Source organism: Saccostrea echinata, unplaced genomic scaffold, assembly GCF_033153115.1.
Source record: "Saccostrea echinata isolate AGI-Se365-2 ecotype Australia unplaced genomic scaffold, CSIRO_AGI_Sech_v1 ptg000054l, whole genome shotgun sequence".
Taxonomy (NCBI): domain Eukaryota; kingdom Metazoa; phylum Mollusca; class Bivalvia; order Ostreida; family Ostreidae; genus Saccostrea; species Saccostrea echinata.
In genome coordinates this window covers 21,480,425-21,495,301 of record NW_026889803.1, presented here as the reverse complement: position 1 = coordinate 21,495,301, position 14,877 = coordinate 21,480,425, and the positions used below count along the sequence as shown (strand labels likewise).

General features: G+C 33.8%; 1 protein-coding gene across 1 annotated transcript in view; it reads right to left on the bottom strand.

Moving 5' to 3' along the window:
- Positions 1-1,495: 1,495 nt before the first annotated feature.
- The window catches only part of LOC133171931 (LIM domain kinase 2-like), a 41,848-nt gene continuing 28,466 nt past the window's right edge, over positions 1,496-14,877 (bottom strand). Inside the window, exons 11-15 of the mRNA XM_061306724.1 lie at positions 13,699-13,802; positions 9,123-9,188; positions 7,578-7,799; positions 7,110-7,270; positions 1,496-4,277 (exon numbers count right to left, since the gene is read on the bottom strand). Of these exons, the coding sequence (XP_061162708.1) occupies positions 3,608-4,277; positions 7,110-7,270; positions 7,578-7,799; positions 9,123-9,188; positions 13,699-13,802 (1,223 nt within the window). The 3' untranslated portion in view covers positions 1,496-3,607. The remainder of the gene's footprint in view (positions 4,278-7,109; positions 7,271-7,577; positions 7,800-9,122; positions 9,189-13,698; positions 13,803-14,877) is intronic.

Sequence of the window (14,877 nt, the reverse complement as noted above, 5' to 3'; positions counted from 1 at the left end):
TTTGACCATTACTTATGGCCCCTCCCTACCCCTGTGAGTCATGATTTGAACAATCTTGAATGTAAACTACCTGAGGATGCTTCCATATAAATGTGTCTAATCATTGTTTTGCTTTTCCTAAAAAGAAGATTTTTCTAGTAAATCTACATAAAAATTTGATCACGCATTGTGGCCCCTCCCAACCCCAGAGGTCATGTTTAACAAATTTGAATCTACACTACCTGAGGATGCCTCCATATAAATATCACCAATATGGCTTTACTGTTCTTGAGAAAAAGATTTTTAAAAATTTTTCCAATGTTTTCCTATGTTGTCGACAGATTTTTCCAGTATTTCCCGATCATGACAAGGAGCACACGGCGGGTGTGACTGGTCGACAGGGGATGCTCACTCCTCCATGGCACCTGATCCCACATCTGATGTTTTTGGAGGTCCGTGTTTGCACTGCTCCTGATTTGTATAGTTTTAAAGGACTCTGAGCTTGAACACTGTCTCTCCACACTTCATCTATGTAAAACTTTGATCGCCCATTGTGGCCCCACCCTAGCCCCAGGGGTCATGATTTGAACAAACTTGAATCTACACTACCTGAGGATGGATGTTTCCATGTAAATATGCCCAATCTTGGCTTTACTGTTTTTGAGAAGAAGATTTTTCCTATATATTTCTATGTAAAACTTTGTTCCCTAATTGTGACCCCACTCTAGCCCCAGGGGTCATGATTTGAACAAATTTGAATCTACATTACCTGAGGATGCTTCCATATAAATATCACTAATCATGGTTTTACTGTTCTTGAGAAGAAGATTTTAAAAGATTTAAGATGTAAGCGGGTTATGTAATTTTATTCTGCAATATTGCTGCAATGTTTATTCCTGTTCTATATCTTTACAAATAATCAAAGTAGGATTTATTAGATGAAATATTGTATTATTGATATGTACACCATTGTAAGTTTCATTGATGGGAACAGCCACTGCTCAAGAAATCTGTACAGGTGATATGCTTAGTGTTGTTTACTGTCTGATAAATTGCAATAAGAAATAAAGGAAATAATGATGTAAATATTTATATTTGAATGAACATAATGAGGGAGAATATAATCATGAAAAAAGTTTTTTTTTCTGTTGATTTAAATGCCTTTAAGTAAAGAGGTAATTTTTCAAAGGTATAATTTGCAATACATGACCAACATAGCCATTAAAGCCTAGGGAACATGAATTCTGATGGTTCTTGACTTGACAACACCCCTCAAGACAGGAAAGGACATGAAATTCTAAGTATTCTCCTCATAAATACCATCCATAAATGCTACATACCAAATTTGGAAGAAATTGGTTCAACCATTTCAGAAAAGAAGCTGAAAATGTTCAAAGGTTTGTAAATGATGAACAACAACTGCAAGAACTCAACAGTCACCTGAATGACCCAGAAGTCCTAACAAACACTTTTATGCATAGTATTATTCTTTTTATTTCTATTTGCCAGTGTCTTTACAAAAATATCTGCAATTATAAATCATACACCTTTAAATAAAATGGACATTTTCAAAATACATAAAAAATGAAACTGCTTAAAACAGTGAGAAAAATAAACATAGCACCTTACAATATATCACTTAAATTGGTTGATTATGAGCTGAAAAGTAGGCAAATAAAAATGCATATAAAATATACCTCTACATGACATGTTATTTCCTAAATATTGATAAAGCTTCCTGATACAACTTTGTCTTGTGTAGCATTTTTAAACCACTCTAAATATAACTTTGTCGCTTAAAATTATAACATAAATAACATAATACAAATTGCACACACTTGAAGCACTTAACCACATCAACATCATTGATTGAAACTATGATATACATGTAATTGGAATGTTCTTAAGTGCTTTAGGTCAAGGTTGTTCAAATTCCATTTCTTCAGTTGACTTGGAAAAGGGGTTGTTTAGAAAGGCTTGGTTCAAAACTCACAAATTTATCATTATTTTTGTGCAAGAACCTAAAAATCTCCACATCGATTCAAATCATATTTATTTTTTAATACATTCCGATATTTGTATTGACATAATAAATATAAACTACAGGTTAAATTTGTGTGTACATGCATTTTGAAGTACTTGCTGCTAAATACTGTTTAAAATTAAAAAAAAATGGATATGTGACACTACTTGCTATAAAAAGTTCTTGAATAATAAATAAAAATTAATGGGCTATTAATAATTACACAATCCTAACTCTGCGCATTCAAGTGTAACTAAAATATATTGCAATACATTATTTATAAGCAAGGCAAAGTCCCACACTACATGACCAGTGTGCTCCCCTAGAAGCAAAACCTATGCAAGTTTGGTCTGAATAGGATTTAAAGTTACTTGAAATGTACCTGCTTCAAAAGCATTCACTGTTCAATCACCTGGAAAATGTTGGTCAAATGCAGCATACAAAGCAGGTCTGGTAGTGTGCATCCTTATAGATGCATCATCCATGCACAAGTGCCAAGTGCCCCAGGTGGGCTAATAGTTACTTTGGAATGGACTTGCTCCAAAAATGTAGGTTAGATGCAGCATCCAAAGGGTCTGGTACTGTGAATGCATCATCCATGGATGTTAAGTCACCAAAAGGTTTATTTTGAGAATGGACATGTTTTTAAACTTTAAGCTAGTCAATCATCCTAAAAATGTAGGTCTGATACAGCATCTGAAGGATGTCTTGTAGTGTGTATCCCTAGATATATCATCAATTCATGTTTGTTCACTATAAGGCTTAGAGTTACTTGGGAATGAGATTGCTATAAAACATTTTAAATTAAACTGGTCACTAATCTAAAAAATGTAGGTCATATCCAGGCTCTGAAGCAACTCTGTACTGTGCAATCCTAGATGCATCATCCATGCAAGTTTTGTCCCCATACCTTTTAATTACTTTGGTATCCATGGACATTTTATTAAACACTGTTGACAGAACATCAAAAGAAACATACTAGCAATCTAAACATTGTTATTTTTTACCAAAATAATTCATCTGCGCCGAAACATACAATTAAAATGTATGCTGCAATATGGCAAATTAAGAGGTATTGGGCACTGCGAAAAAATAAACTTTGTAATAATACCTAGACCAAACCAGATGGTGAACTTTTTTGAAATTTCACAGTTTGGTGACTTTTTACAATAACTTTCCTGTATTTGACTGAAAACAAAATCCCTAGGGTAGAAATACCAAAGAATATGGGGAAAATGTGATAATTTGGCACTTTTCCAACAAAATCCCATAGAGTCCAATAGTAAAATTTGACATCGGGATGGTAAACATTTGATATATTTATCTTAAAATAATTAATATAATAGTAAAAATTCATTCAAGAAAATTTATCAAAATATCTAGGGTAGAAATAATTAGACTCTGCCTCGTTAAGTACTGGTGCACCATGCAGTGTCAAATTTACATTTTTCAGACTACACAAATGGAATGATTTTGCAAGATATTTAAGAAAAAAATTGATTTTGGTGTTATGTAAATTATAATAAATGTGACTCTGAATTATTGAACTCTTTGTATGTTTCACTTTCACATACGACAAAGAACATTGTTCATCTCTGAGAAACATTATTTGGGCGTAGAAGTGTCTTTTAAAAACTTGGTATCACTGAGGTCAAGTTCTTTGTTATACAAAGAATTAGGGGAGACGATTGCTTCCCAATCTGTGGACTTTGGTTCTTCACTGTATGAAGTATTGCACTGCAAGACTTGATCACACTCACTGTCAATATCAGTACTCGCTAAAGTCCTGTGATTTGGCAGAGAGAGTTTGGTATCCCCAAATGTGCTAGAAATTTCCACATCACTTGTACTTTCTTGAAAATTCAGCTTGTCCAAAATGGTGGTAACCACATCAACAGAAGTATCAATGTCACTCAGAGACTCCCCAATGCTTGAAGTAGTCACAGACAACATATCAGAAGATTTAGACAAAGAATTTTCACTATAACTCCTGTCTCTTCCAAATTCTGGTTTTGTTTTTTCCACTATATTTTCAATCACAAATTTTTTAGCCTGTGAGAGTCCATTTGACGTGTCTTTGTTTTGTTCAGTGATGGTATCCAATGATGTTCTAGACTTGTTTTCAAATTGTACTGAATTTTCTGAAGCTCTTCCTTCTCTCACGGCATAATAATATTCTATAGGATCTCCCTGTAATTCTGGGGGTAATGGTCCACCATGCTCCAAATGAACCAGGAGACTCTCTGTCCAGATGCTTACTCTATCAAAGCTGGGTCTGTCAAGTTAACAAGTACCGGTACATTCATATTCACTTTAAAATACTTTCTACATGCACAAAGTTTATTTAAATAAAGAAACTTTATGATACATTGAACAATCCTTATAATACATGTATCATTTTTACTAAATTTTATCCCTTTACAAGAGGCCAAAGGGCCTTAATGGTCACCTGAGTATAAAACTATAAAGGATCCACAGATGTATAAAATAAAACAAAATAAACTAAAAGATGAAGCTATCTTGCCCAAAAGTGAGAGAAAAAGGATGATCTAGGATCAACAAAATAATTAGTCTAGTACTAAGTAACAAATCATTTACTTGGCTGAACTTGTCCCCATTTGTCACTATCACTCTGTGAACTTAACAATTAAATAGTGCTCGAGCACTATTACTAATCCCATCTCATTCCCTCTCAAATTTTCCTCTCTTGGTCTTTGAAGAACATTTGATGTACAAAGATACGGTATATTTGTCTCATTTTCATTTATCTATTATAAACATTAAAAATGTCTACCTGACCTTTAAGATTATGAGAGTACTTTTTGTATTATATATCATGAAAATTCTTGTGTAATTCTCTTATTCAACTGACCTTTCAATTACTGTAATTAAATGTATCATTATTTACAGTGATTAATTATCAGATTTATTATCATAGGTGAATAGCAAAGGGGAATACCTTCTCTCAGTAAGAGCTCTGCACAGCACCAGAACACTTGAACTAGTCCAAAATTTCAAAAATCTAGTAAAAATACCCTTCTTACGACAACTTGCCTATTAGATGCCCAGAGCAGAGAAGAAGATTTCCAATGAAATAACGCATTTCATTACAGATTCAACACAGCCCTACCATGACACCAAAAAAAAAAAAAGGCCAAAGGACATGAATTTCACAATTTTGGAAGAGGCACTCTTGCACATCATAACTATGCACTTCATTTGTTTGCTTAAAACCCAAGAACAGAGAAAAGGATTTTCAAAGAAATAATGCATTTTTCACTACATAATCAATAGAGTTCCCCCTTCCCTCTTCAGGACCCCTGACCCTGGGACCTTGAAATTCCCAAAATTGGAAGAAGTACCCTTGCTCATCATAACCATGCACCTAGTTTATCTGCTTAATATACAGGGGAAGAGAGTACATTTTTTAAAGAATTAATGCATTTTCACTATATGGTCATTAGAGCCCCACCCTAACTCCAGAATCCCTGACCCTTGGGCCATGAATTTCACAATTTTGGTAAAGGGCTTAATGCTTATTACAGTCAGCCAAAGTTTGTCTGCTTGATGTCCATGAGTAAAGAAGATTTTTAAAGATAGCACTAATTTTTATGGTTTTAGCCCCATCTCTAAAGCCCCAGGGAGGCAGGGACCATGAAATTCACAATTATTGATGCCCTTTGCAAAAATTGGTTGAAATTGGTTCAGTAGTTCCAGAGAAGAAACTGAAAATGTTCAAAAGTTTACAGGCGTCGGACGACACACCAATGATGACAGAACAAAACAAATAGCAATAGGTCACCTAAGTGACTCAGGTGACCTTAAAATGCAATACGCAAGTTTCGAGATTATCTCCCTTGGTGCGCTCTTTCGTTATGGAGGGGAGTTTTGTTTCCGCGTAAGCAGGCAGGTGGGACAGTTATTTATATTGGATACATTACATCATCGATATACCGGTCTATCGTAACTGATTGTCGAGATATACTTATTACTGAGTTAAATTAAAGGCATCAATTTTTTCTACAAAAAAAAAAAACGGAACAAAAGAAAATAAAAATCGGAACAAAAGAAAATATCAGTGGATAAAACATCCAATGAGGGAATAAATCTATATGGAATTTCTAATAGGCCTAAATTCACACGCATCTGATCATAGTACGTCGGCATTCTGAATGACTCCTTTCCTTATTTCAACTTCAAACAGCCCAAGAACTTTTTAGAAAAGGTTTGTACAATCAAAGAATTATTTTTTTTTAATAAAGACCATGACGGTTCTTTCATTTTCAAGTATCCTAACTGAAAATAAATTTTGTAAATATGTATAGAAGAGCTTTACAAAATTAACAAAATGATCACTCCTTATCATTCTCATCTTTTTATAACACCAAATGAATTTTAAAAGCCATAGCAATCGTTCTTTTATTTATGCAAGTTTTATACACTAACAACCTTTCCCACTTCCATGCTGATATAGATACTTTTTGCGCCTCTATCGTAGGAGAGTTACAATCTCGAAACTCGCGTATTGCAACTTTACATTTTCACAAATCCATATGTAAAGACAGAGAACAAAATATATCATGTTTCTCAACTAGGGCTGGGACGATATATCGAGATATCGATAGTATTGATTCAATGTGATGATGATACGCATATCGATACGTATGAAGAAATATTGACATATCGCCCAAAAAATTCTGACTTATGTTTTTCATTGTTTACTTACCATTTTGGGTTTAATTTATAAAATAAATATGCTTTATATAAATATAAATATGAAATACATAATAGTTAAGACCACTTGTGCAAAATAATTAAAGTTTTACAACAGATATAAAACTTCTTCGAATAAATTATTCTTATTTGTGAAGAAACGTTTTGTTCATTTCAATATAAAAAAAAAGAATTTATTACCAATTAAACATATCGTGATACATATCGTATCGTAGCTCAAATATCGGGATACATATCGATATAGAAAAAGTTGTATCGTCCCACCCCTATTCTCAACCAAAAGCAAATTCTCTTGAAACCAAGTTGTGCATGACAATAATAAAATGTCAGAACTTCAAATGATTTTTATACAAATTATCTTCTATAAAATTACCTGTTTTCTGGAGTTATTTGACAGCACATTGTGGCAATTTTGAAGAATGATACTGGAAAATCTTTTTCTGAGCAGAATTTTTGGAAGAATTTTGTGACATCCAATTCAAAAGTTATTGTTCTGGGTAAAATGTCAGGATCTGCTTCAACTCTGGCAAGAATCTAAAACATAAAAAAAACAAACTAAACTAAAAACTAAATTAGATGTGTCAGTGTGATGTAAATGCCCCAACTACATTCATGTTTTAAATATTTTGTGGTAGTTCAGGTTCCATACACAATTTCGATCCCAATTCAAAATACCCACTATATTTAAGAGGCACCCACTAAGATTTTTTTTTATTTACCTACTTTGCTGTAACTATGAAACAAAAAGATTTTTTTTTTAATTCACCAACTTTGCTGTATTTCAAAATACTCTGCAATGCAAACTTAAGAAAGTTACTCTATGATGGTAAGAGATACTGACCTCACACACAACAATGCCATATGAGAAAAGATCTACTTTTTCATCGTAACTTTTGCCCTTTAGCATCTCAGGAGCCATCCAGTACGGACTGCCCACCACTGTGTAGCGTTTCTTGCGTTGATAACGACGCTTGCTTTTTCCTGCTTTGATCTGATAGGGATATTGATACTGATCTGGTAAAATTCTTGCCAATCCAAAATCAGCAACAACCACAGTCATATCCTTCAGAACAAAAAAAAAAAAAAAAAAATGAAACGTAGAAGGATTGCAACTGATTTGTTATTTCTCTTAGACAACATCTATTTTTATAATGATTTTTTACTAGCTCTTCACCTTGGTTTCATTTGCCTCTCTGTATAATTAAATGTTACAGGATTACATACTAGGGGTGATCAAAAAGTTCGCAAACTATCTCCATATTTACAAAACCACAATTCAGATCTGAATGAAATTTGGCACACATATAGTCATACACATGTTCTATAAATAACAGATGTTAAATAATGTTCTGCTCCGTTTTTGTGATGTCATAAAGTGAAAATGACGTCAATATGTAGGTGACTTGTGACAAAAAATGGTTGACTTAGTCGTACTCGAGAAACGAATGGTTATTAAGTTTAACGTTATATCTTGGAAATTCCTTTGCAGTAGAATATGATAATTTGTACAAGGTTTATGAAGACAAAAGACTTACCAGAAGTCCAATCATTAATTATATTGATTATTTTAGTGAAGGCAGGGAGATGGTTAAATATAATGTTTGTTCTGTTGCCCAAAGAAAGCAAGCCAGGGAAAAGATGTGTCCTTAGTTGAGCAATTTGTTATGATACATCGCCAAGTTACAATTAGAAAATTAGTTGAATATCTTTATTATTAAATCCCTGAAATATCATTTACGTTAGACTTTTAACATATGACATATGATAAAAAGAAGGTGCCCATACTTTATCCACATTGGATAAACTACGCTCCCGAGACAGAGGACTCGGGTTGTGATGGTCACCATGTTAATTCTGGGAAGGGATATCCTTATCCACCTATCCTATTGCTGAGATTTGGCCATTTCTGACAGATGGACTGTTCTTGTTATAAAAAATAACTTGCATGGTAAGAAATACAAGACTTGGAAAAATTTTTAGCTTCTGTGAACAGACTGCTATGGAACATGTCACATAACCGCCTTGATCACGTGATTCGTGCATGTGCAAAACAAGGGCAGATGTGCATTAAAATTGGAGAGGATCACTTTAAAATATAATAAACACTGAAACCTTATTTTAATTCTTTTAAGGAAGTAATTCAATGAGTTCGCAAACTTTTTGATCACCCCTCGTAATAAGAATAAGTGAGGACAGGAATTTCATAAATTCCCTCAAATGAACAACCTATGACTTCAAATGTTTTGATCTAGGCTTTTTGGGGCTTATATGGTTTGGATGTCTGAACTTAAAAAGTTCATAGGCAAAGAGAAACAGTAATTTTTTTTTACTACATACAATGCAAAAAATTGGATTCATGCATTTATACAAGCCCCCCCAAACTTACATTTTTAACAAAACAGTTGTTGGTGTTCAAGTCTCTGTGTATGATTCCAAGGGAATGTAGATATTCCTGGAAAGAAATTTGTTTGCTTTTTTAATACAAACATGAATTCATAATTTTATCACAGTGATAATAATAAATTCATACATGGCAATAATTATGTTAGAATGATTGACATAATCTTGTCATTAATGATTTATGATGATAGAAATGATAACTGGTGTGTTGAAATAAGAGGCCCATGGGCCTTGACGCTCACCAGAGTATCATGAGTTTCTCAGGCTATGACCAGTTTGGCCCTTCCCAAAACTGGAAATCTGGACTCAGATGACAAACATTTTACTATTTGTTGAGGACTCTCTAATCATTATCATAATCAAGCAGTTGTCTCCTAGAAATTCTGGAGTAAAGATGTTAAGGTACACTGTATAATAAATTTTAATAACTGATAAAGTTAGCCCCACCCCAGGGTATGAAGAATGATCCCTGTACCATAGGGACCTACATCAGATTCCACTGAATTTTTCTCCTTTACTTCTTATAAAAACCCCATAGGCATTAACAATCCATTAACATAAAACCTTTTTTTTAAAGCCATCCATTTGAAAGATTTCTTAAGAAACCCCTTTATCAAGTATAATGGCAAAGTCCATGTTTTGATATGGGAAACCCCAAATATCTTTCCAATTGAAATGAAAAACAGGAGGTGCAAATTGGCACTATGTAATAAAGATTCTGTGGAAATTTTATTAAAATTAAGGAAGGAGGAATGTAATGGTTTAAGCCGTGGATATTGGCCTGGGTAGCTAAGTCAGTAGAGCACCTGACTAGTGATGCAGGGGTCCTGGGTTTGATTCCTGGTCCAGTCATACATTTTCTCCTTTCCTGTTACACATGTATCAGAAGTTTTGTATCTATGCTTTCAACATTAAAAGCTTTTTTTTTAATGAAATTTTACTTTTATGTGTACTAAATGTATGTAGCAACTTACTAAGAAATGTAAATGACACCATAGTCGGTAGAGCGCTTGCTCCGTGATCGGGAGGTCGTGAGTTCGAATCTCGGCCGCGACTGACCTAAGTCGATAAAAAATGGGTAGCAACTGTTCCTTCGCCATGCGCTCGGCATTTTGAAGTGAAAGTTGTGGTTCCTTCGGATGAAACCTTAAAAAACCGAGGCCTCGTGTCACGGCAGGCATTGGCACGATAAAGATCCCTCACTGCTCAATGGCCCCAAGTGCCGAGTAAAGGTCAAAATTTGAAGCCCTTCACCGGTATATGGTGACGTCTCTATATGAGTGAAAAATTCTTGAATGAGATGTAAAACAACATACAATCAATCAATCAATAAATGACACCGCCCCCTTTCAAACACACATATACAAACTGAAGGATACACTCTAAATACATGTAGGTACACAGAAAACAAGATGTGCTGCTGGAATAGGTGGCATGTTTTTGAAGTCAAATATATTTTTGTATTGTTTACTTTTGAAAAACAAATGAACTGTTCTATACATTAATGCATTTTGGATTTTTTAAAAAGATATTATAAAACATTTGAATGGGAAGTTTACACATCAGCAGTCTCCTCTCACACAATATACAGTTATTGCATCATCATGAGGGAAATATGAAGATTTATTCAGTCAAGAAAAATCATATTCCCCAAGGGCTTCACCCGAGGGGAATATGACATTTCTTGGCTGAATAAATCTTCATGTTTCCCGAACATTCAGGCAATAAATTGTTTATGACACTGAAACATGCAAAAACTTTAAAAATAAATACAAACTTTCAAATTCGGCCCCACTCTTAAAATTTCACTTTCAGTTTTAATGTAAAGTTACTGGACACATCACACTCTGATGAAACAATCAGCAATTTTGTGATGTAGCCCAGGCTATACTCTTAGTATAGAGATTCGTTCAACAAACGATAACTACTGCGGGAAAATGCACTAGGTCTCCAAAGAGATTGAATTTGATGAAAAGCATGACAACAACATGGAAATATGAAGATTTATGGCCCTATCATGTGATAATCTAGAACCAATCAGATAACATGTTGTATAGAATAATTATAATGAGTTATAATAACAAGAGGCCCAAGGGCCTTAACGGTCACCTGAGTATAATACAACAATTTAGAGGATCCATAGAGTATAAAATGAACTGAAAGGTGAAGCTTTGTTGCCCAAAAGCAAGAAAAATAGGGTGATCAGGATTAACAAAATAATTAGTCTAGTATTCATTAACAGTTCATAAATTAGGTTCTAATCTGTTCCCCATTTATCACTCTCACCAGACAGTATATTAAGAAACTATCAGTGCTTCTGTACTCTTTTAATTCCTTGTGGAAATCTCTTACATTGGCCTGAGTAAGACTCTTGGTCTTTGATGAACATTTAAGGTACTGGTATTCCATCCCTAATAGCCTCAGATTCAATGAATTTGAATACATAACAGATGTGTACGGGTGGAATACTCAGTATATTTAGACATAATCTCCATTTATTACTATTAGCATGTAAGAATGGAAGTGTCCTAATTTATGACTTGACCTTTGTTGAAGAGTTATCTCCCTCTTTTTTTAAGTAATAAAAATCAATTTTAAAAAAATATACGGTAAAAAAATTGTTTTCAATTGTCATTCTATTTCTAATGATTTAATGGATCTTTCCACCACAGTAGTTATTGATATTCTTATTATCTGAATTTTTATTTTTAAAAAATCACTTGTCTCCATAGACTTCAATGCAATTTCTATTAATTAAATACTGCTTAGTTAATTACGTTTTTGAAACTTTCACTTGGTAAATCCTTTTCTACTGTAAAGTTCTTTGAATTAATATCAGAGTATTATATACGTGATTGATATTTAAGGATAGATAATTAGTTCCTATTAGGGATTGAAAACCTTAATAAGACAAGTCTACCTGATCATTAAAACTATGAAAGTACTTTTTGTATTATACAATAAAAATTCTTGCATAATTCTCTTATTCTATTAACCTTTCAAGTACATTATTTACAGTGATTAATTATCACAAATAAATGGCAAAGGGGAATAACTCCTCTCAGTAGAATACAAATTAATAGAGCCCTGGCCTGGACTAGAACACTTGACCAAATGGTCTTGATGTTCAAAAATCTGGTAAAAATACCCTTCCTTATTAAAACTTTTACTCTTTTTGCCTCTGATATGCCCAGGTGCAGAGAAGATTTTTAAAGCATTAATGCATTTTCACTATATAATAAATAGAGTCCCGCCCTAACATCAGAACCTCTGATCCAGGGGTCATGAAATTCACAAATTTGGAAAAGGCATCCTTGCTTATCATAACCATGTATTTGTTTAAATAATACCCAGGAGAATAGAAGAAGCTTTTCAAAGAAATAATGCACTTTCACTATATGATCTATATAGCCCCGCCCTAGCACCAGAACCCCTGACCCAGGGGCCATGAATTTCACAATTTTGGTAGAGTCACTCTAGCTCACCATAACTATGTATTCGATTTGTTTCAATAATACCCAGGAGTAGAGAAGAAGATTTTCAAAGAAATAATGCACTTTCACTATATGATCTATATAGCCCCGCCCTAGCACCAGAACCCCTCACCCTGGGGCTATGAATTTCACAATTTTGGTAGAGTTACTCTTGCTTATCATAACTATTTATTCAATTTGTTCCAATAATACCCAGGAGTAGAGAAGAAGATTTTCAAAGAAATAATGCACTTTCACTATATCTTCTATATAGCCCCGCCCTAACACCAGAACCCCTGACCCTGGGGCCATGAATTTCACAATTTTGGTAGAGTCACCCTTGTTCATCATAACTATGTATTCAATTTGTTTCAATAATACCCAGGAGTAGAGAAGAAGATTTTCAAAGAAATAATGCACTTTCACAATATGATCTATATAGCCCCGCCCTAGCACCAGAACCCCTGACCCTGGGGCCATGAATTTCACAATTTTGGTAGAGGGCTCAATGCTTATTACAATCATGCCAACAGTTTGACTGCTTGATGTCCAGGAGTAAAGAAGAAGATTTTTAAAGATTGCATTAATTTTGATGGTTTTGGCCCCACCCCTCAGGCCCCAGGGGGGCAGGGGCCACGAATTTCACAAATTTTGTTCCCCTTCACCCATAGATGCTATATGCCAAAATTGGTTGAAATTGGTTCACTGGTTCCAGAGAAGAAGCTGAAAATGTTCAAAAGTTTACGACCGACGAACGATGAAAAGAGATAGCAATAGGTCACCTGAGTGACTCAGGTGACCTAATAAGCTGTAATAACACCCCACTCTCTCAGTGAAGCATATGTTACACTCTTGTACAACAACAATCAATGAAATAGGTTCTTACAAATAGGAATTCAGGGTTGCTCAACATAATTTGAAAATCACTTTAACAAATTTTTCAATTAAAAATATTTTGCTTTTCTATTTTTTAAAGTTCCATTTCCATTTCATTGTTTTATCAACAATCACTCATACAAATGATTATTGATATGAGTTAAGGTGGAAATACTATGAGAATCTAATAAGAATGCAAACATTACAACATACCATTCCTTGTGAAATGCCCTGGGCAAACTCTGCTCTTTGTTTCCAGGATAAGGAAACTGAGAGGTCTTTCAATAGATTTCCAAGAGTACCACCAGAGACATACTCTGTGAAAAAAAAATCACAGATAAGTGTATTGTATGTGTGGGTGCATGATTATTATGAATCTAACAAAATTAGATAGTTAATATCTAGAATAACAAGAGGTCCAAGGGCCTAAATACTCACCTGAGTCTTTTTGGCTTTGTTATTCTTCAAAAGATTATTTTTAAAAGATTTTCCCCTTTATTTCCATGAAAAATCTGACAGCATATTGTGATCCTATCCTTGTCCAAAGGGGTCACAACTGAACTAACCTTGAATCCAACTTTGAGCTCTTACTGTGACCCCATTCTAATCACTTTAGGACATGATGTGTACATAGTTGAATATTTGATTGCGATATCAAAATGTCATAAACATCTATAAGATGTTATGAAATCTTTATAGAAGAGCAGTGTATCTCTCATTAAATGGGTTTCCAGAAATAAAATGAAGGTAAACCCTAAAAATTTTCAAGCTAATGCAATTGGGTCTAAAACAAAAGAACAACAAATATCTTTTAACTTTTGAAAAAAATATGTGTTATTTATTAAAAAAATCATGATATAACGGTATATCAATAAATTTGTATGTTTTGTATGCTGGAAATTCACATTTTTTTAACAAGAAAATCAAAATTTGGCCATAAAGGGCTTCTTTGCAAAGACTTTTGCACAAATCTATAATAAAATTGTAAGAAAAGTACAGTAAATTTGCAATTCTGTATTTCAATTTGTATGTGATTATATCCATGATTTATGATTGGATACCTTAACACAGATGTTCATGGGAATTTTTTATTCAGATGATACAGCTGGACTTTCAATCTATTATACAGCTCCACACATATTCTATATAAAACTAAAGTGTAACAATGCAGTTTTCAACAAATGTATCTTGAGTAACATGACTTACCATTTATGAATAAACATACAAAAGTTTTCCTTCAGGCTTGATAAAAACATGCCATGTTTGACACACTTTTAGACCACCTTAAAACTATAGAAGCTCTTGATTTAAACTCTACTGATAGACTGCAGTCTATGTAAGCTTTTTCCTAAAAGGCAATTGTGTCTGTGAAGGTGCATCCAAGTAAAGAAC